General features: G+C 39.2%; 1 protein-coding gene across 16 annotated transcripts in view; it reads right to left on the bottom strand.

The window, feature by feature from the left end:
* The window catches only part of PLCH2 (phospholipase C eta 2), a 483,181-nt gene that overhangs the window by 101,216 nt on the left and 361,479 nt on the right, over positions 1–20,486 (bottom strand). For all 16 annotated transcript variants that reach the window (XM_072155952.1, XM_072155961.1, XM_072155951.1 and 13 more), the window contains 2 exons: positions 19,265–19,392; positions 7,512–7,682 (listed from right to left, as the gene is read on the bottom strand). In XM_072155952.1, the coding sequence (XP_072012053.1) occupies positions 7,512–7,682; positions 19,265–19,392 (299 nt within the window). The remainder of the gene's footprint in view (positions 1–7,511; positions 7,683–19,264; positions 19,393–20,486) is intronic.

Genomic DNA, 20,486 nt, shown 5'->3' on the forward strand with positions numbered 1-20,486 from the left:
CTCTGTCACATGACTTCCTCTGTGCGCATGGAGCAGCAGCCACTCCACTCCCAGGAGTCTGTAGAGTTTGTGATTTGTTTATAATACGGACTCTGGGGCATAGCAAAGAAACTACTGGATATAGATAAAGATAATAGGCAAAGTTGTTTTACATAACATAAGAGCTATTGATGTGTGGGAAAAGAAAAACTTTACAATTACTCTAATTTAAAATGGTATTCCCATCTCATTTATCACATCCTTGTCTTTCTTTCTTTGTAGTTGTTAGGAACCATGAATACAACAGCATACGGTCGTTCTATGCCTTTTCTAAAACAAACTTAAATAGGGAGTTATGCAATAGTTTCAAAAACAACATAGACCCGTCTTTTATACGGTTTCTTTTAAATCCATTTAGCCCAGTGCGAGTTAGGGAAATGGTGTAGAACAGATGTGTCTGGCTGTTTCCTTAAATGTCAACTTTATGGATGGAGATGGTAATCTTCCTTTAGGCAGGCACCTGTGTATGTGTGTAAAATGTGTCTGTTTAAGCTGTATACATTTGTGTATATTGTTCACATATATGAGTGCAAGTTTTTTTTTGTATTTATATTCATCAAAACTCAGTCTTTCCCTCTTCTCAATAAAAGTAACCCCTAGATTGGCTTGCCAAGGAAAATTAAGTTAATGGGGGAGATTTATGCCAGTTTCCCTGATTATTATCAAGAGTATTCTACCTCCATGCCATGTGGGTGTGGAGGTGGCATAGAGGGGTGCAGCTTCTGGCAGAATAGGTGGTCAGGCAGCGTCCCCACTGTGCATTTTAATAACCTGTAAAGTTTAGTTTGCAGGTTTTTTGCCCAGCGGTTGCACTGCCTGAACAGGCTTACACCTCTTGATGTATCCGGCATGGCACAGTAGGGTTGTCCTTTATCATATGCCGCTACATGCCGGCGTATGATAAGTTACCCCCAATATGTGTGGGTCTGCATGTCTGGACTTGGGAGGAGATGGACACTGAGCAGTGGAGTGTTTACCTTGACTTCATGGTCTCAGTTAAAACAGTGGTTTTTATTTTTAAAAATATTATACTTGTCCAGAACTGGGTGGATACCAACCTTATGAGCGCATGCACAAGATTTAAACAGCGCATCGAACTACGTCTTAAATGTAAGGAGCAAATAAGAAAGAATGCTTAAAAAAACAAACAAAAAAAAAAACTCAGATGGTTCTGTGAGTTGCTCCCATGTGGGGCATTTCTGGGAAGGGACCATTTGCATTCTAGATTTTTGTTTTGACTAAATGGCACTGAGGATTTTTTTTTCGTTTAAGAAAAGCCAGTTTGGGTTGTGTGTGTAGTAAGCTACTCTCTTTCAATTCTAAACCACAACATGCCTTACCAAGGGTGCAAGAGCCATGAGGCAAGTCGAACTTCTCACCTCAGGCAGCATCAACTGTAGCAAGGTGGGAAGGAGCATCAAGTCGACAATCAGAAGGCCCTGACAATTAAAAAATACAGTTTCTTCCTACCCAAAGTCAGCTCTGCATGCGAGACTCTGCATGGAGAACCCACCTACTAAAAAAAAAAATAATATGATAAATTACTATTGGATGGATTGGAGGGGGGCAGGACTATAGTTTGCCTCTGGTAGCACATAGTTTAGGTCCCTTACTAAATATAAAAGATATCTAATAGTTTATATTTTTATGCATTTTACATATTCTGTATTTACATTTATTTGGAAACATCTACACTCATTAAATGAAAAACAAATTGAAAAAACGTGTAGATATAATTGACAAACATGAAATGTCTATCATCTGAACTCTGAAAACTTCCAATCTAGATAACATGGCATCTGCAAACCTATTAGCTAAGAGACTGTATTCCCAGAAACTAATTAAAATTCACTGATCGCAAGCATGGATGGGGTAAGTGTTGAGGCGAGGTAATGATTTCCTATAAATGTTGAGGACAGTTGTAAGTCTAGGACATGAATATTTGAACCAGCACAAATGTGCTGCACCAATGGAATAGTTTAGTGTTATTATACTGTTTTTTTTTTCCAAAATGAGGATAAGACTTTCATAGGGCAGACAGAACTATAGGCAATGAATAATATAAGCCCAACATCTGCTTTAAATGGCCTTCACACCACAGGTTCTTCTTCTAAGCAAGAAGATCAAAGGAAAATAAGCCTTCGGCGCATTGAAAATTGAACAAAAGATGACGAAGGGAATACTTCAGATTTATTGCACAAAAAGTCTTGGTCATCCTACATGACTAATCCATTTACACTGGAAGCAAGTTATTTTTTATAGATCTAAAGCTGTCCATTGTTAAAGGGGTATTTCCATGAAGACAAGTTTCTTATATATACTCAAGATAACAAAATAACACATTCTCTAATTCATTGTTATTAACAAAAATACAGCATTTCACAGATATAATTCCAACCTGTCTATATCAGCTCTAGCGTACACAATTTCAGTTGCCCCTAGACACGACCCAGTAACTACTGACTTGGGGTCGGACCACTATCTTGGATTTCTGTGTGAGATCGTGGAGCTGAGAATTCTGTCTCTCTCTGCTATTTGTCTGTAGTCCCGCACCTGCACAGAGCTCAGAGACGCTCACTGAACATTTCCTGCCAGGAGATTGTGAGCAGAGAGAGAGGTTGCAAGCTACAAACTACAAGGAGATAAGTGATCCAGGGGAAGGGGGAGGCAGGCACATATCGGTGAGATGTAGCAGAGCTCACAGTGTAACAGTGTAAAAGTCTTATGTCAGCCTCAGTGTAATCTCATGCATCTCATCATCTGTCCCATCTGTCTTTCTAAGTGTCAGTCTTTTAATAAAATGTCAGAAGCCAGATGAAAGTGTTTATACACCTGTACCCTGATAATATAACCACATTGCCCCCCCCCCCCAGAACTAGAGGGATCATAATGTGTCTGTTAAGAGAGGCCCCGCCCACACCCTGGAATATTACACTGAGCAGCCTAAAGAGTGATAGGCGCTAAAACAACAATAAAACTAAGTAATATTGTAAAGTATGGGGTTAAAATGATCTTTATTGTGTTAACATCACTAGGGGAATGAAATGTGAGAATTTCGCAGAATCTTTCGTGGAAAACCACCTTTAAACTGTTCAGGGTTAGAATACATGCCTGTTCCTTACCAAAACTCACCCCCCCCCCCATCTGTCCAAAAGTTGTATTGCGGCTTAGCTACATATTCTGGCACTAAGCCATAACAACTTCTTTAATACCTTACTAATGGAGTAATCTTGGAAGGATGCAAGGGCATAACCTGAGGGAGGTAAAAGGTCCACAGAAGTCCATATAAAGCAGTGGCGGCGAACCTATGGCACTGGTGCCAGAGGTGGCACTCAGAATCCTTTCTGTGAGCACCCAGGCCTTCCTGCCAACAGAGAGTTTGCCAGACAGGACTCAGGGCTTCCTCTTGTCGTCCAAGAAAGCTCAGGAAGCGTTATGCTCAGCGCCATATTAAAGCAATAGCCTTGGCTGCCAGCACTACAGGAGGAGTGAGAAGGTGTGGATAGATATGGTTTGTCGTTGGAGCTCCTGCTCTGGGTCCCCCGATTCTCTCTTTTCAGGGGACCCTGGAGGGAAGCTACAATCCAAATTTCTCCATCATTTTTCTATTGTATTGGTGAACTCAGGACACCTATACGATTGAAACCTGTGATACAGCTGGGATCAATAAGTTACTACTTAAATTGTCATGTTGCACTTTGTGACATGTAAATGATTATTGGTTGTAGTGTACCACTACTTAACAGTTATTTGTGAAAGGGGTTGTCTTATGTTTATAAATTGTCCCCTATCAACAAGATAGGGGTTAACAAGTTGATCAGTGGGGTCCGACCGCTGGGGCTTCCACTCGTGACCACTAGGGGTCCCAGTAGTCAGATCCACAATGAGCACCATGTATCCCTTATGCGGTCACACAAAGTCCCCATAACTTTATATGGTATACAATGTATCTTTTGAAGAATTCCATGTTTGCTATGGCAGCAGCTGTCTAGCACTGGTTGGTAAAGTTGGGTTTCCTGTTCTATAAAAGAATAACTTTTAAGCTTGTTTAAGGCCATTAACATTTACATAAAAGCGTGTTTCAGGCAAAGGCCATTCACATTCACAATAATTATAAAGCCAATAATGAGTTGTCCAAACCTTTTATCTCCATGAAAAGTTTTGTCATTAAATTTCGCAATATGATGAATATCCAGAAGCAAGAAGAGCCATATATTACATTGGAAAAAAAGAGAACACTTTGTAAATCATTCCCTTTCCCAATATTATTATGCCAAGACTGACATGCTTCAATTGATTTGATTAAAAGAAAACTCCCGATAGCGATCTCCCAAACCCCAAACCCAATCATGTAAAGCGTCGTCTTTCACAATATTCCTTTCCTCATGCTTCAACAGAATTCCTCCACGGTGGATAGTTGTCAACTTTCCAGCTGATTTCAGGAAACTATTGGCATTATAACAAAGAATGTTTGTACTACATGGGCAAGTGTCAGACATGGGTTCTACAAACCCAATTATGAGGTTGCTGGTGGAGTTTGATGTGTCTCTTTTGCATTTTGAACTGCTTACAAATATAGTAAAATACAGCCTGTAATCCCTTAATATAAGACTTTTACATTTATAAAGGTTTTTCTCAGTTTGGCAAAAAAAAAATAATTAGCATATCTGCTTTGCATACCCCGCTTCCCCAGGAGTGGCCACCATAAGGAAGCACTAACGATAGGACAAAAAACTGCCCATATCATCTTCTAAACATAAAGCCACTGAAGCCTATAAGATCCTATCCTAAGATTCCCCTGTAGTGGTCACTTATTGGTAGTACTTGCCATGGGCCATACCAACTATCCCCTAAATAAATGGCCACAAATCTTCAACTCGAAGAGTCTCTCAGTCTGACAGAATGAAGGAGACGTATTATTTATATATCCAATTTGTAATACCCCAAATGCCCTTTAGTGGCCACTGTAAAAAAGTACTTACTAAAGGTCCTGCCAACTTCCCACATCGCCTGACTATTAGACCAATGAGCTTCTAACAAAATGTTTCTCTCATCCTGGCAGAATCAAATTAGTATATATATTATTTACATATCCATTATGTAATACCCCATTTCCCCTGTAGTGGCTACTGTTAGGTGGTACTAACAATAGGTCATTCCGGTCAAGTCCCATTGCGCCCTAAATATTAGGCCAATTTTATTCTACTAAAAGAGCTTCTCTCTCTTATTTATCCGCTATATAATACCCCATTTCCCTTGTATTTTTTCAACTATTTTGGAAAATCCGTAATGTGTAAGAAGCTTGACTGGCAATGATCAGCTGGCGACTGCTATGGATTATTAGCAATTTAAAACAAACAAAAAAAACGTTTTTCCATTCCTTTAACAGAATCACTTTTTCTTACATTAAAAACATTTTTATACACATACTTCAGAAAATGAATTGTCTTTGAGAATTTCTTGGAAATCAAGTTTGATTATACAAATTTATGGAAGAGGTTTTACAAATATAAAAAGAGTCAGATTTACTTGGTTTTTAAACTATCATCACAAAAAATATACTCAGCCAAGATACAATTTAATGTGTGAGTAATAACCTCACAAAGGCAGAGTCCCTACAGAGATACTTTAAATCAAGTCATCTGAAAAGCTTTTTGTACCACGGCTGTGATTAAAAGGAGACTTTAGCCAACTGTAGAAGACACACGTGTACCGTTAAGTGTTCCAGAAGTCAGGTTAACTACCCGACAAGTATTTTCGCTACAGTAATCACTTCTCTAAAGGTAATTGGATTTCCTTCTAGTCTTCATGACAGCATGACAGACTCTAGACTGCCCACATAGGGGGAACACATAAACGCGTACCCCAATCCACTTATTCAATTTTTATCCTGAGAGACACTTCTATTGTACATCACAATATTAAATGGCGAGGGAAAATATTCTTAATTTTAAAGGAAGTAAAATTTTTAATAAGGATGTTCATAAGAGGTAAACTCTGTACATCAACATCAACTCTCATTGAAGAGACGTAGCTCATCTACAAAGATTTTTTTCTGACAGACAATGCTGAATGCGGTTTCAATGAACAAAAGAAATAAAAGAAAAACCTGTAGATAGGGGTGGGTCTTTAATTTTAAATACATTTTTGACTTGACAGATATGATATAGCTCTCTTCTACAAGTAAGGAAACAAATTTGCATACTTTAAAGGTAGAGATGTACAGAGGGTGATAATCACCCAAATGAAAGTTATCTATTTTTAAAGGGGGTCTACAAAGCTGGTAATCCGTAGATTGTTCCCAAACTTTGGGTTGAATCTTTTTTGACTGCTGTGATCTATCTAGAGTGTTAGTATACATCAGACCCAGTTCAGAATTTTTAAAATTTATCTTGAGTTACAACTTTGACTAACTTGTTGCTAATGGGAATAAAATTTTTTTTTTACAAAGTTGGACCAAGCCGTTTATGCACTTTAGAGCTTGAATGTGGCTCAACACCATCTTTCTTATTTGACATTAGCTTGCAAGGTACTAAAGTTTGGGGTTCTCTGCATTAGGGAACCAGTAATAACCATCAGGTCTATTCCTAGTAGAAGCCATCAGCGAAATGGAGAGTCCCTCGAGTTAGGCAACACTTATTCTGGCTTAAACATTATTGACCGAAAAAAGTCCATTTTGCAGTTTTAATCTCTCTTGATGGAAACCATTGATAAAAAACTTAGTGCTCACTACAACCAAAGGGCAGAGAAAACTTACAGAAAATATCCAGCAAAAGGTTTCCATAATGAAAAAAGTTGCCCATGGGCCACTTCCCCTACACTGATGTATATACTACCGTAATAGCAATCTAAAATATTACTAAAGTTTGACTACTTCTTTCTTTTGTTCCTCGAAACTTAAAAACTTCCTACACTTTAAATCCTACAGCGAAATGCCATCTGCAATCAAATGAAACTGTGGAGAATGTTGGCTGTAGTGCTTCATACAGAGAAAGGAAAAATGCAATTACAGGTCTCTGAAAAATGTAACAACCTCAGTGATGGAGCACACATTACGTGGCCATGTAATAGATTTCATTTTTTATGTATTTATCAGAAATATTTTCTGCTGACGGATGAAAATGGATGTTTTGTCTTATTTTGGTGACTTTTTCAGTGTAATACAGTGATTACTTTGTAGAAAGTTGGCTGAATAGACTTCTTAAAAATGCCAGATAAATTATGGATAAAATATATAGAAATTCTATTACATATATTATACAGTGTGTGTATTTTTATGTAGTATCCAGGGCCGTGGCCAAACCTTTGCCTTTCATGTAAGACATTTGATCTCATGATGTCCTTAGTAATGGAAAATTATTTTTGAGGAACCTTTTCCACAACCCAATTCCAATGCTCAAACACACAAAGCTACATCACTAGTAAAAGCCAACAACTGGCAATCATAAATTATAATAATAGGAATGTCTTACCTTTTGTTCTACTTCTAGGAACCTTTTCAGGTCATCTGAATCTAGGTGGTCTTTGTGATTGCTATATGTGAGCATAAGTAGGTAGAGATCCCTCCTTGTTGACATCATCTTGTAAAATGCACAGAACTCGTCAAAGCCAAGAGTCCCTTGGTTATCATCAGTATCTGCTTCCTGCAAAAATTAAAATAAATGAAGATTATCAATCATCTAGAATAAGATCTATTCTGCTATGCTGTAGAACAAAAGCGAATGCTAAATCTAAAATATCAGGTAAATTATATTCAACACAAAAGATCAGACATATCTTTACTAAAGGTTATCACATACATCATGTTAAAGCCCAAATAGTCTTAAAATCAAAACAAAATTGACATATGTAAAAGATTAGACCATGACCTAATGACAAAGAATGACGTAAGGGCTGGCTGGCTTTATGAAGGAGTCCTCCCGCCTAGGACACCAAGGGATGAAGTGTGATGACCTGGAGTAGGTGGCCATTACTTTTGACTGCAGGCCTACTCACCCTGTAACTCGGGGAAAAATACCGAAAACAAAACAAAACAAAAACAACTGTACCAAGCTTATGTCCCATAACACCAGTCCCATCTAGTGCCCAGAGCTGGTATATCCATGTGCAATGCAAATAATTTTAGTTTTATTATTGTTCAATCCCTATGCTTGCCGTTTCACATCAACTGGTGGTAAGCAGACTCCAAAAGTTAATACAAGGAGCTCTGTCCTGGTTTCTGAGAACCTTTTTCGATAAGCTAATATTTCCACTCTCCACAGAATCTTTAATATAGCAGAGCGAAGAGGTCGACCAAGAGGAGTCCAGCCTGCAGACCGTTACAGCAGTGAAGAAGAAGAAAGTCCTACCCCCCCAGTATTAAAAAGGAAAGTCTGCACCTTATTATATTCAGCTTTGCTACCAGCCTTGCCTGCCACCATACTGCATACTGGACAATAAACATACTGCAACATGTACTTTTGAATTTCCTTATATGACCCTGGCTAGCCACTTACTATTATGGGTCTTCCATTTAACATCAGCCCAAGACTGTTACCAGTTGAGAGTGCTGTAGGGGCAACCGTACTACCATGAGCTCGCACCTTCTTGCTTCATCCCTGTAAACGACTTGTTGCGACAACCAGCCACTTAGACCACTGTCCTTGCTTCATACTGTTAGGCCCTGGTGGGCTTGTTGCAGAAGTTTTATTAAGAAAACATACAGGCTCCACTTGCTTTATATCAAAGGCTAGCTATACCATTTCTCAATCTTAAAGTCACATGCCCGAAAGTCACCAACTAGCTCTAGTCTACATGCCATATACCACATAAGTTCACACAGAGAAGTTCAATTGCTCTTTTGGGGTGCTCAATTATATCTAGATCAGCTCTTACCTGCTAATTAGAAAGACACATCCCTGGTACCTGGCATATATCTACCCAATCCCATATTCTAGAATATACACACAACTATTGTATTAGGAATAGACATACAATTGCCCATTTCATGTCTGCCCACATATGTTCCGGCGTTATAGACCACTAAATTTTATAAGTTGCTTTCTGGCCTTTGCTTTTTTTTGACATTATGTTGGCAGCCCACCACACGAATATGAAGCAGCAATTTGCAAACCATTCTAACAATAATGACAGGAGGAATATACTAGATGCCAGGTTGTCATTTCTGAGCCAATTCATGAACGGCTGTGCCAGATTAACCAGTTAAGCTCCAGCAGCCATAGGAAATAAAGGAAGCGTGCTGGCAGGAGCAGCGCCAGGCTGGGTAATGATGTGCGGATAGCGCTGAACAATAAGCAGGCGCACACACTCATTAATAGGTGTTTACGATAATTGGATGCACCTAATTTCTGGAGTAAAGTACAAGGCTTTTTGTGAAATGAGGCATGGAAATATATTAAAGATGATGGCACAAAGGAGACGAGCCAAAATGTAGCTGAAAATTGGGAAAATTGCTGCTTTTTTTTCTAAGCAAAAACACATTTCTTTTGATGTTATGTTCATTTCCAAAATTAAATATACAAATTTACATATATTCTGTTTATTTGGTCTCGATGGGGGATTTCAAAAAGTAGTTTCTAGGCAATTGCTGGTTATTGAAAAACCTACAAAATACCTCTGTCAAACTTATAATAACGCATACTTCAAAACATGCCCAAGTGCAGAATTTTGTGACACAATACTGGAGCAAACAGTTTATAAACACACGTGCAAAACTGGCGCCATCATTTTAAGTAATTTAGGCCTGTGTGTGAACGCACCCGCAGGGTTAATGAAGGCCTTCATGGGAAGATAGCTAGGGCATAGTTGGGAAGCAAGGTGACCTGGCAAATATATTTAGGTGGTTGAATGTGGGGTAGGGGCAGGGAGTCAACAGGAAGGGAGACATTGGAAAAGGGGTGGAACAGGTGGCACAAAAGGTAAAATGGCAGAAAGTGGGCAATAATTTACACTCTAGGAGGGAGAAAATGATTGGCACGCTTCAGCAGGCTTTTAGACTGCTCTCAATTGATGCACTACTTATGAAAGTAAGAAGGAAGGCAGAGGCGTGACAGCAAAGTATTAATTGAACAATCAGGGCTCGACACCTACCATGCTCTATAACATGCCGTTTGGTAATCACTGAACACTTTCTATAATATGCATGGCTTCACCTGGTCAATAACATGCTGCCTGCATTAAGGACATGGAGTACAATCAGCTCAGCTTCTGCCACTCTATAGCAGTCCACTAATAGAACTGCCTTGCATTGGTACAGATCTGTGTATGCATACAGCATTTTTCGATTTGGTTGTCTATCTTGATATTCACATTGAAGAATCACATTGTACTGCAATTATATAAGGTTGCATCTTAGCGGATGTGGTGATGCATTTGTTCTTTCAGCCTACTGACTTTGTAACATCATTATGCAGATGACATATCTGTGGCCTCCATACTGGACAGTACAGAAGTGGTCATGTCATCGCGCTTGTAACTTGCACAAATGCTGAGAAAACTTATTTGTATGTAAATGGATTACTTTGGTGCATGGGTTCTCTGGCTATGGGTTCAATATACCCTCATCTACACCAACTACTCAGCCTTGAGATGACGGATGACCATGGTGCAACACAAGGCTTAGATCTGGTCCCAAAAAACCTGGATCAAATCTACAGATAGATTTGTGTGCGACATCCCTGCCAATGCAAGGGCAGAGTAGTAGTCGCGAATAAGCCCCTTGTACAATCCAGTACATATAGTGGTAATTGAGCAGCGGTAGATACTGCCTGGATAGGCAAGGATTAATGTTATTTAACGTTTTCATCCAATGATGTTCCACTATTGTAAATAGAGTGTGATTGGAGAGTGAGATCACCTGACCAGGGATTAACAAAAAGCCTTAGTCAGGGGAGGAGTCGGAGAGAGTTCCAGAAACTCCAGGATTCTTTTGGAATCCAGCTCTCTTACCAGAGAGACCACCTCAGGGCACAAGCTCTTGCTACAGGCCTCCTAGGCCTCAGCAACTCTACACTGAGTGACACAAAACTACCAGGACAAAGCTGCAGCTTCCAGCATTGGACACAGCTACATCCCAGCCTGCAACTGCATCCAGGCTGGTGACCCAACTCCTGAGGTTCCCTCTACAAGATCACTCCAGTAATCTGCCTTGGTACACAATCGTTCGGCCTGTTGCTGCTGTTGGTTTGAATAAAGAACTGTAAGTTACTTTTATGCACAACATTGCCTCCGTCTGGTCCCTGCTGGTCCGGCTGTATCACCATCAAGGGCTCCCTCATCCACCATCCAGGGACACACACTACAGACTCTAAGAGCTGCCCCAGAGTGAACCAGTACCACAGCCTCTCCCTCATCTAATTTCTTGCACACACCTCCTGCTGGAGACCTGCCAGGCTGTAGGACAGCCCTCCGGTCCCCATACCAAGCACCGTGACACTAGTGTGCCTAGGCCGCAACCACCAGCCACTCCGGTATTCTGGGCCCCAGCTGCCTCCAGGCCCCAAGAAAAGGCTAAGCCCCGTTGGGGGGGATGTTGCACGTGCAGCTCTAATACACAGTTATTCTGCCAAAACTGTCCTGTGTTACAATGTAAAGGAGGATGTTCTACGGATAATAGAAGTACCCCACTAATGGGAACAGCAATGTATACAGGATGTTCTATGTATAATTCATGCCTGAGGATAATAGAGAGGAAATATGACACTAATAGGAACACAAGCATATGCTTTATTATACCTCAAGCGCTTCTTCCACGATGATGAAATTCAGGATTATTCCATTATACAAAGTATTCACATGATGAACATTTTGTGTATTCCTATTAATAAATGACTCCCGATCGCAGGGAGGTTTCCGGCTCCCTCTATATTCAGCCAGCATGTGTCCCACCATTAGATGCAGAAAATGGTTATGATATGGAAGTTTGCATTGGAAATCGAGGATCCAGACCGAGCTGCATTACCATTAACAGACGCTTATTCAATTTTACCCTACACTGGCCCAGATTTAATAAGCAGAAAAAGCACATCCCGATGTAGTAAATCACAGTGGGCGGCACATGACAGGCCCTGTAGTGCTGAATATGTATGTATGTAGTTATCAGATTCACACTACGTTTATATATACAGATGACAATGTGCTAAATAGATCCATTAGTTCTGGAAAAAGATTATTTTCTTAAAGGGGTAATTGGATCACTAGGATTTTCATTACCTCAGTATCTGGGGAATATGTTCATTCATTACATATTGAAAACGGTTTAGTTTTATATATAGTTTCGTATGTAAGAGATTCGTCTAAAAATTTTTTAAAAAGCACCAAAACAAAGACAGTCTATTCCTAGTAAATTATTTTTTCATCTTAGCTCTTCTTGTTGTTTAACTGCCTGCAGATAGGACCCTATGTACAATCTGCTCACCTCCTCCTCTATAACATGTGGCCTGCAGATAGGACACAATGTAAAATCTGCTCTCCTCCTCCTGCTCTATAACATACTGCCTGCAGATAGGACACTAGGTACACTCTATTCATCTCCTCCTGCTCTGTAACATGCTGCCTTCAGATGAGACACTAGGTACAATATTTTCAGCTTCTCCTGCTCTATAACATGCTGCCTGCAGGTAGTACACTAGGAACAATCTGCTCACCACCTCCTGCTATATAACATGCTGCCTGCAGATAAGATATGGGGTATAATTGGCTCGGTTTCTTCTACTCTATAGCATTCTAAAAATAGAACTGCATAACATTGGTATAAGTCCGTGTAAGCATAGCAATATAAGATCATCATATAGCGATATACTGAATAAAACTTAGAAAAATCCCAGGTCACAATGCACATTTATTGCTTGGATGTCTATTGTTTTATAAGTTATAACATTAACACTTTGAAACTACTAGAAACTTCAGGTTCCTTAAAAAACAATGAGAACGCCGACCCTTATTTCCTATGGAAATATCCATAGGAGATGCCACAATCCAGGAGCATAACTTGAGTCAGTGCAAAGAGTGTGGCCACAACCGGGCCCAAAAGGCCTAGGGGGCCCAAATGATGTACCTTTCCTATATGAGAAGACTAGTACTATAAACAATAAATGAAACACAATCTGCACTGGGGCCCAGCAGCTTCACATTACGCCACTGTACCCATCTCTACGTGTCAGCATCACATTGACTACATAGGGACTGACAAAAGACCCAGCTAAGCAGAGGAGTGCAAAATGAGTGTTATTTGTTCATATTATTACCTCTCCCTGAGCATCTCTTTTGGGAAAGCTTTTCATCCTTTTTACGTTGTCATCTACAGGGAGTGATTTGTTGGAAACTACAGGGACAGGCAAATATTTTGGAGGATTACGATGTACCAACTATAAAACCCCAAATTGGTAACAAAAATTCAGCTCTGCTACATCTGTACATTTGGTAATTGCTGCTGTACGTAATAGCTGATCTGTCAGGTCTTCAGTACCATGGACAAGGGACGGGATAGTTACTGAGGAACTATTCTCAGAATTTATGAGCTCTATAACCATCATCCTGTGGAGATGGATGACAGCTCTGTAAATCTATCCTAAAAAGAAGATTACAAGATACAAAAATCTTCCACCTTGCAGATTGAGATAGCGGCGGTACACATGTTACAGACAATATCACTACTTGTAGAAAGTTTTTATGTTCTAGAAGACCAAGCCATGTTTTGAAGTTTTCCCTTGTGGCGCTGTGAAAACCAATCACTTTTTATTTTTCCATCAATATAGCCATATTAGGGCTTTTTCGCGAAATGATTTGTAGATTTTATTGGCACCATTTTGGCTTATATTTAACTATTGGTGTAATTTAATTAACTTTCTGGGGATACATTTTGAAAAAAACATCAGTACTGTTATTGGATTTTTACAGGATAAATTTTGTAGTGTGCAGAATAAACAATCTTTATTATTCCGGGTTGATAAGATTATGAATGTGCCAAACATTTTTGCAAAGTTTACATAATTAAAATCGCTTTTCACAAATGGAAATTTGTTTCCATGTCACCCCCCTCCAAAGCCCATAACTAGGGCTGACAAGCCGATTTCGGGTGTGTCCCAAGCAACCTGGACATATTTCCGGATTGGCTGTTAGGCATATTAACGCACATAGTAACTAGCAATGGTTTTGATCGGCCAGGGGGATGCCGTTGGGGGCATTAATTTCCCATGTCGGGTCACATGGTGCACACTCAAGCCCTGAACCTGAATGGGAAGTTCAGGTGCGCTCATCTCTACCCCTAAAATTATTTATTTTAGGAGTAGACAGGGCAATTTTTATTGAAACATTTTTATTCATCATTCTTTATTCTTTTTTTTTTTCACTTTTTTGGATGTCTAAACAGAAATATTTTTTTTGTTCACCAGGTTATTCTGGAAGCAGTAATACATATCATGTGTAGTTATTTTATCTTTATCATTTTAAATAAAAAAATTCATTTTGTATATGGAAATTGATTTTTTTTTTAATACTGATATACTTTTATACCATAGGAAGGCCTCTGGGAGCCATTGAAGTTATCGGCATCCCAATATTGTTTTGCAGTGGTCTATAAGGATCGCCCCCCCCCCCCCATCGACTCCGAGATCGAATGGGTTAAACAGTACGCAATCCGGACTATTAGAGCTGGAGTCTACCCATTTCAAGACAACCAAGCGACTACTCTGACTGGCATGGGACACTTGTGCAATAGTTAGGCTAGAAACATGGCAGCCTAGCTTAGAGCAGTGACCGCCATAAAAACCCTTGAAGGGTTAAGGTAAAACTTTTTTTTTTTTGGACAAAACATAGACCAGAAACAAATAGTAATCAGGTTAAACATACCTTAAATATTATCTGTACTAGAAGAAGTTAATTTTTTTTTTTCCTTTACCACCAACTAGCTGGTCAGAAGAAACATCCACAGCTCATCCTAGAGCCTAGAAAATATAGAGTCCACACTCACACTTTGAAGTTATTTTCAGGTTGACCGCCTACGGTAATGTACATCCCAGGCATGGGGCTTGAAACAGAGTTCTTCAAAGTCACCAACAGCCTCTGGGTTTTTAGAGCCCCCCACCAAGAAACACTAACATAACAAACCCATAGATACAATGGTTATGCTATTTTTTTTTATTATTATTTTGTCTTTAGAATTTTCTACATCCTAAGAAGTGACCCCTCCAATAACAGGTCTAGGAATATCGAATAAAGCTACGTACAACTTTTTATCAGATATGGGAAGAGAACCTGTGTGCGCTCATGACCTGGCAACTTTCTCTTTCGCCTGCAAACTACAAAGCCTTTGAGACGAAAGGTTCTCTTTTCTATACGTCTGTGACACAGTTACACCTACAAAAAAATTCTCATTCTCATTATTTTTCACCAGAGCGTACATGTCTTTTTTATTGAGATCTGCTCCTAAACCGTAAACTCCAGCAGAGCATCTCCTGATCCTCTTTATCTGACAAGCAGGTAAGATCAGACAAGACCGAGGGTGTCAATCATATGGAAGCGAGCGGCAGGGCAGCGGAAAGTCTCAAACTTGTGCTCACTCTATTTGAGTTTCTTGTACAGATCTGTTCTTCTAGAACTTCTCTGTCTTTGGAAAAAAATAAGCTATTGTGTTCAGCAAGAAAACCATCCATCTTTGCCTTCTAAACAGAAGACATTGAGGAAAAGCAGAAACTTCAGTGAATGGAATTTGTACTATAGACGTAAACCATGTCATAGAGCGCCCACTTATAGATGCAGCTCATTCAGGAAACACAGAAACTAGTGTGAAATTAAAAAAAAAAAAACATGTTGGACTTTCCTGTCGTTCCAAAGTCATGGACGACCTTGCTTTATGTTTTAAAACATAGGACGTACCAAGTCCCATTTTATTGTCTTGGGAATATGTTGGTGTACTTCATAGCTCTGATCTTTGAGCTTAGAGATACAATCACTGACCTCTAAGGATTTGATTTACATATAATGGAATAAAATTCCAATTCACCTAGTTAAATAGTTAATTTTACAGAAAAACAATTCCGCGTAAGGAAATCCAAGGACATTTTTTTGTTTCAGAAACAAAAAGGGAAAAAGACATATCTGAATACCCCAGGCAGTAACGTGTGAGGAGTAGAGACGAGTGGACCTGAATTTCCTGTCCCGGGTTTGGGTGCGCCTGCGCGACCCAGACATATTGGCTGCCGAATAGCCCATCTGGCATATTAATACCCCTAGGAACTAGCCATGGCTTTGATTAGCCAAGGGTTTTCCCTTGACCACTCACATCCATGGATGGTAGCTAGGGGCATTCATTTTCCAGACTGGCAGTTCAGCAGCCAATCCGGCAATAAGCCTGAGTCGTGTGGGGCGTATCTGAACCTCAAACAGGAACTTTAGGCCTGCTCAACTCTAGCGAGGAGGCCTATCTTTTTGGCTAAGGCGGGAACAAGACCGCCATATTAAAAGCCACAATATTAGATCAAGAGCAGGCTTTTGAAAGGGAAGGTGGTCGTGTGGCATATGAAAGAAGATCAGAATTGTCTCAGAAATTTCTATCTTGTGGTTTAATTTATCAACAAAGGAAAGTTTCTAACAAAACAACCGGGAATGGTCCGTGTGATGCACACTTATTTCATGTGTTGTCCATGGTGCTGAAGACAGAGCTGAAGACACTGGATCCTATCATTATGGAACTGCATAAGACTTTTTTGAGATTATCTGTGTTATTCATTTTTAAATTTTTTATTGTGAATTTCATATCGACTATAAACTTGCATACAATATCAACATGCCTATTCGTCAGCCTAAATATAATACAGAATTTCCTTTGGCATGCACAAAAGAAATCTAACACCTGAATTTTATATTTAACCCACTTCCCACTAACATTCTCTATTTCCATCTAGACGTTGGATATTAATAACATCATTCTCTCACAACGAGGCATTCATGCATCTTATATGTACACAGCCTCATTATTACTTTTCCTATTTGTAAAGGATCTTTTGATAACTTGCGTTGATAACTTTTGAAAGAAATGAGATGTTGCAAATCTGATGGGGGCGATGTATATTAGAGAATATTGTCTTACTATTGGAAAAAAAATATGCACTATGGAGGCTTTGAATATGATGGCCTTGTTCAAGACATGGCCTAAAATATTGACTTCACCCATTGATTACTGGAGTAAGGGATGTGATACATACATTAATATAATTTAAAAAGTTGGTGGAAGGGGGGAAAGCTTTAATATCAAATCCTTCATAAAAAGGTTTATCTTTTTAGGCTGTAAATACCAGAAAGTACAGGCGGTTCCAGACTTAAAGACGACCCAAAGTTAAAAATGGACCCCTCTGCCCACTCTGACCTCTGGATTCTGGTAATTTACTGAAATTTAGCCCCAGGCTTCAATGATCATCACTAAGGCGTTTACAATGAAGCTTTATTGTTAATCCTTATTCCCATGACAACCCACGATTTGGAAAATCCTCTTCTTACTCCTCTTGTTACACTTGTTACACAATATACCTGTTCTAACTTGCATACAAATTCAACTTAAGAACGAACATATAATTGGAGATTTGTCAGAAGTGTCTGAGGTAAAACTGTTCTAGCTACTCACGGAAACCAATCAGAACTCAGCTTAAATTTTATAAACTGCTGTTGGAAAATAAAAGCTGAACTCTAATTGGTTGATATAAGCAAGTAGAACAGTTCTGCTCTCAGGCAGAATTCCTCCCACATTTATAGAACCTATCCTGTATGTAACTCATACAGCTATTTTAATGTTCCATATATGAATTCATATCTATGTATTAAGTCCAACTCTTGGCAGCTGCTTAAGAATGCCAGAGGATACCTGCCAAGAAGGGCATATCGGATGTGGAACTTGTTAAGAAGGCTCCATATTGTACAAGTCAAAATCAAATATTTATTCTCCAAAACTTTTATACTAGATCAGTCCTGACTAATTGGTAGCTGGGGATTTACATTGCATTTCTAAATTACCTGCAGTGTTAAATACTAAAAGTCTAGAATTCATTAAAAAGGAGGAAATAGTAATTAAACAGCATTATTATTAAAGGTACCAGATGTCACCTTATCTAGGAAACCAGTGACAGTAATGTGCTGACACGGGAGAAGAGAATTGTAGAGAGGAGACCTGACAGGATCATGTCTTTATGGCCAAATTTAATGAGACCAGTCTTGGCCCTTTTGATATTATCGAGGCCGCTGTATAAATATTAAAGCGACTGCAAAGACAAACCAGCACCAAGTAGTATTAAATATTCTCATTAAAAGTTATTTGGTATAGACACGCAACTATCGTAAATATTCAAGTATAAGCCAACTGGGATATAGGCTGGGGCACTTCATTTTACCACAAAAACCTGTGAAAACATATTGATTTGAGTAATGCAGCAGTAAGTTAGCGCCCCCCCACCTACCCGGTCCAGTTAGCGCCCCCCACCTACCCGGTCCAGTTAGACCCAGTCATGTGTTCATGACATCATTGCAGGTCCTTTAGCCTCCTAAAAATAATATCCTCCTGGGGGTGGCAGGACTTGAATTATGTCATTTAAGGTCCTGCAGGGAAATGCAGTGTGTTAATGCACACTTTTTATCATTTTATTGCCATAATTCACAGCTAAGACCGGCTAGCAGTATTGCCCCCCTATCATCCAGCAGGAGAACAGGCAAGTCCTCCTTCTGGATGACTCTCTCGAGTATAAGCCAGGGAGGACCTTTTAAGCATTAAAAAAAGGTGCTGAAAAACTCAGCTCATACCTCGAATATATACAATATATCTCCAATATACAGTATAATGGTCAGTCCATCTATTGTCCAATGGTGACAATGCCATATACTACTAGGATGATGTGCACCTGCTTTGAACAATACATTGCTCCCAGAGCATGTCTTCAACCCCGACAATTTAAAAAATTGAGATATCAGCCAGGTAGTACAGCCAGGGAATTAGGCATACATACATTACATACTATGGAGTCATGCTAGACATCTAATTTCTTCTACTTGGAGAAGACTCATCTCTCTGCCAAAATAATCACAAATGTCTCTTACTCTTGAGGACCTGCTCTGTCCTCAATGGTTTGTAAGCATATAACAAGTAGACAATGTAAGAACCCAGAAAACCCCTAAAAAAAACCCACCAAAGTCCCAGAATATTCTTAAATACTGAAGAGATAATGACAATTATTAGTTCACTTACCTTAAACATTTGCTTCACTTTCTGGCGAGGCAAGTTGACATTCAGTTTGTGCATTAGTTGGAGAACCTCATTTATGCTTAAGCTGCCATCTCCGTTCTTATCGGCTTCATCAAAAGTCTGCTTCAACCATATTTGGCAGGAGTTAAGGAGAAAACAAATGGATTATCTATTAAGATGACTGGATAATATTATTCTATGGAAACCAGTACTTCATGATAGCCAGTATAGGCATTGTCTTCTGGGGTCCTAACTCACAGAAACAGTACTGGTCCTGTAACATCTATAACTTTCTTTATCATTTCTGAAAGTATACTTCTAAGAGTACTCTTGCCCAATCGAAAGATTCAATAAAAATATTTTTTTTGTGTTACTTTTATTGGGGTGGATATTTTTGAGCTACAAAGGTGGCAACCCTAACAATGGTGTTTATGTATTTGTCAGAAAGGCTTTTGGCCCTCTTGCTCCTGGTGCAATAACTGCCTGGACTCAACATAAAGCTCTAATCCTGGGTATTTCTCTAGTCAGTATGGCCATTAAGAACTTTAGCACAAATCTGACTTTTCCATTCCAAGAGATAGTAACAAGTTCTATTCCCCACAGTATGTCTTGTACTATAACTTTTATTTTATTAAACTTGTGTATTGAGCATCCTTTGTGCACAATTAGATGTGCGGCTCTTAGGATTCTCATCTCGTTTAGATATTGGCTTAAGGCAACATCATTTTCTGGCAGAGTTTCCTGTAAGAGGCTGGAGATTATCAATACATTTTCACAGACAAAGAAAGAGCATTGGAAATACTACAGCCAACAAGTTTCATCTGCAATAATAACCTATAAATGAAGTCTTCCTGGCACGGCTTTCTCTGAACATCTAGTAACAAAGTTTCATTTTGTATTATTGAGTCAATTCAGCTGGGAACATTATAGATGTTGAGGTCATAGTACAGGGGAGAGGTCTACCGATATCTACAGCACTTCATCTCTGGAGGTCCCAACATGAGGGTCTATATACAAAGAATTGCTTTGTGAAGAGCACACATAGTTACCATATTATAGAACTGTAGGCATCTCATTTGGAGTAATTTAGTAACTTGTATACTACATTCTATCCTGTAGAAGCTTTACAGTATTCAATAGAAGCACATCTCTATTTTTTTGTCTGCTACCATATAAATCTGAATGTAGCACACATAATTATCCTCAAAATATGGCTGCACATCTG

The sequence above is a fragment of the Engystomops pustulosus genome, chromosome 6, assembly GCF_040894005.1.
Source record: "Engystomops pustulosus chromosome 6, aEngPut4.maternal, whole genome shotgun sequence".
Classification (NCBI taxonomy): domain Eukaryota; kingdom Metazoa; phylum Chordata; class Amphibia; order Anura; family Leptodactylidae; genus Engystomops; species Engystomops pustulosus.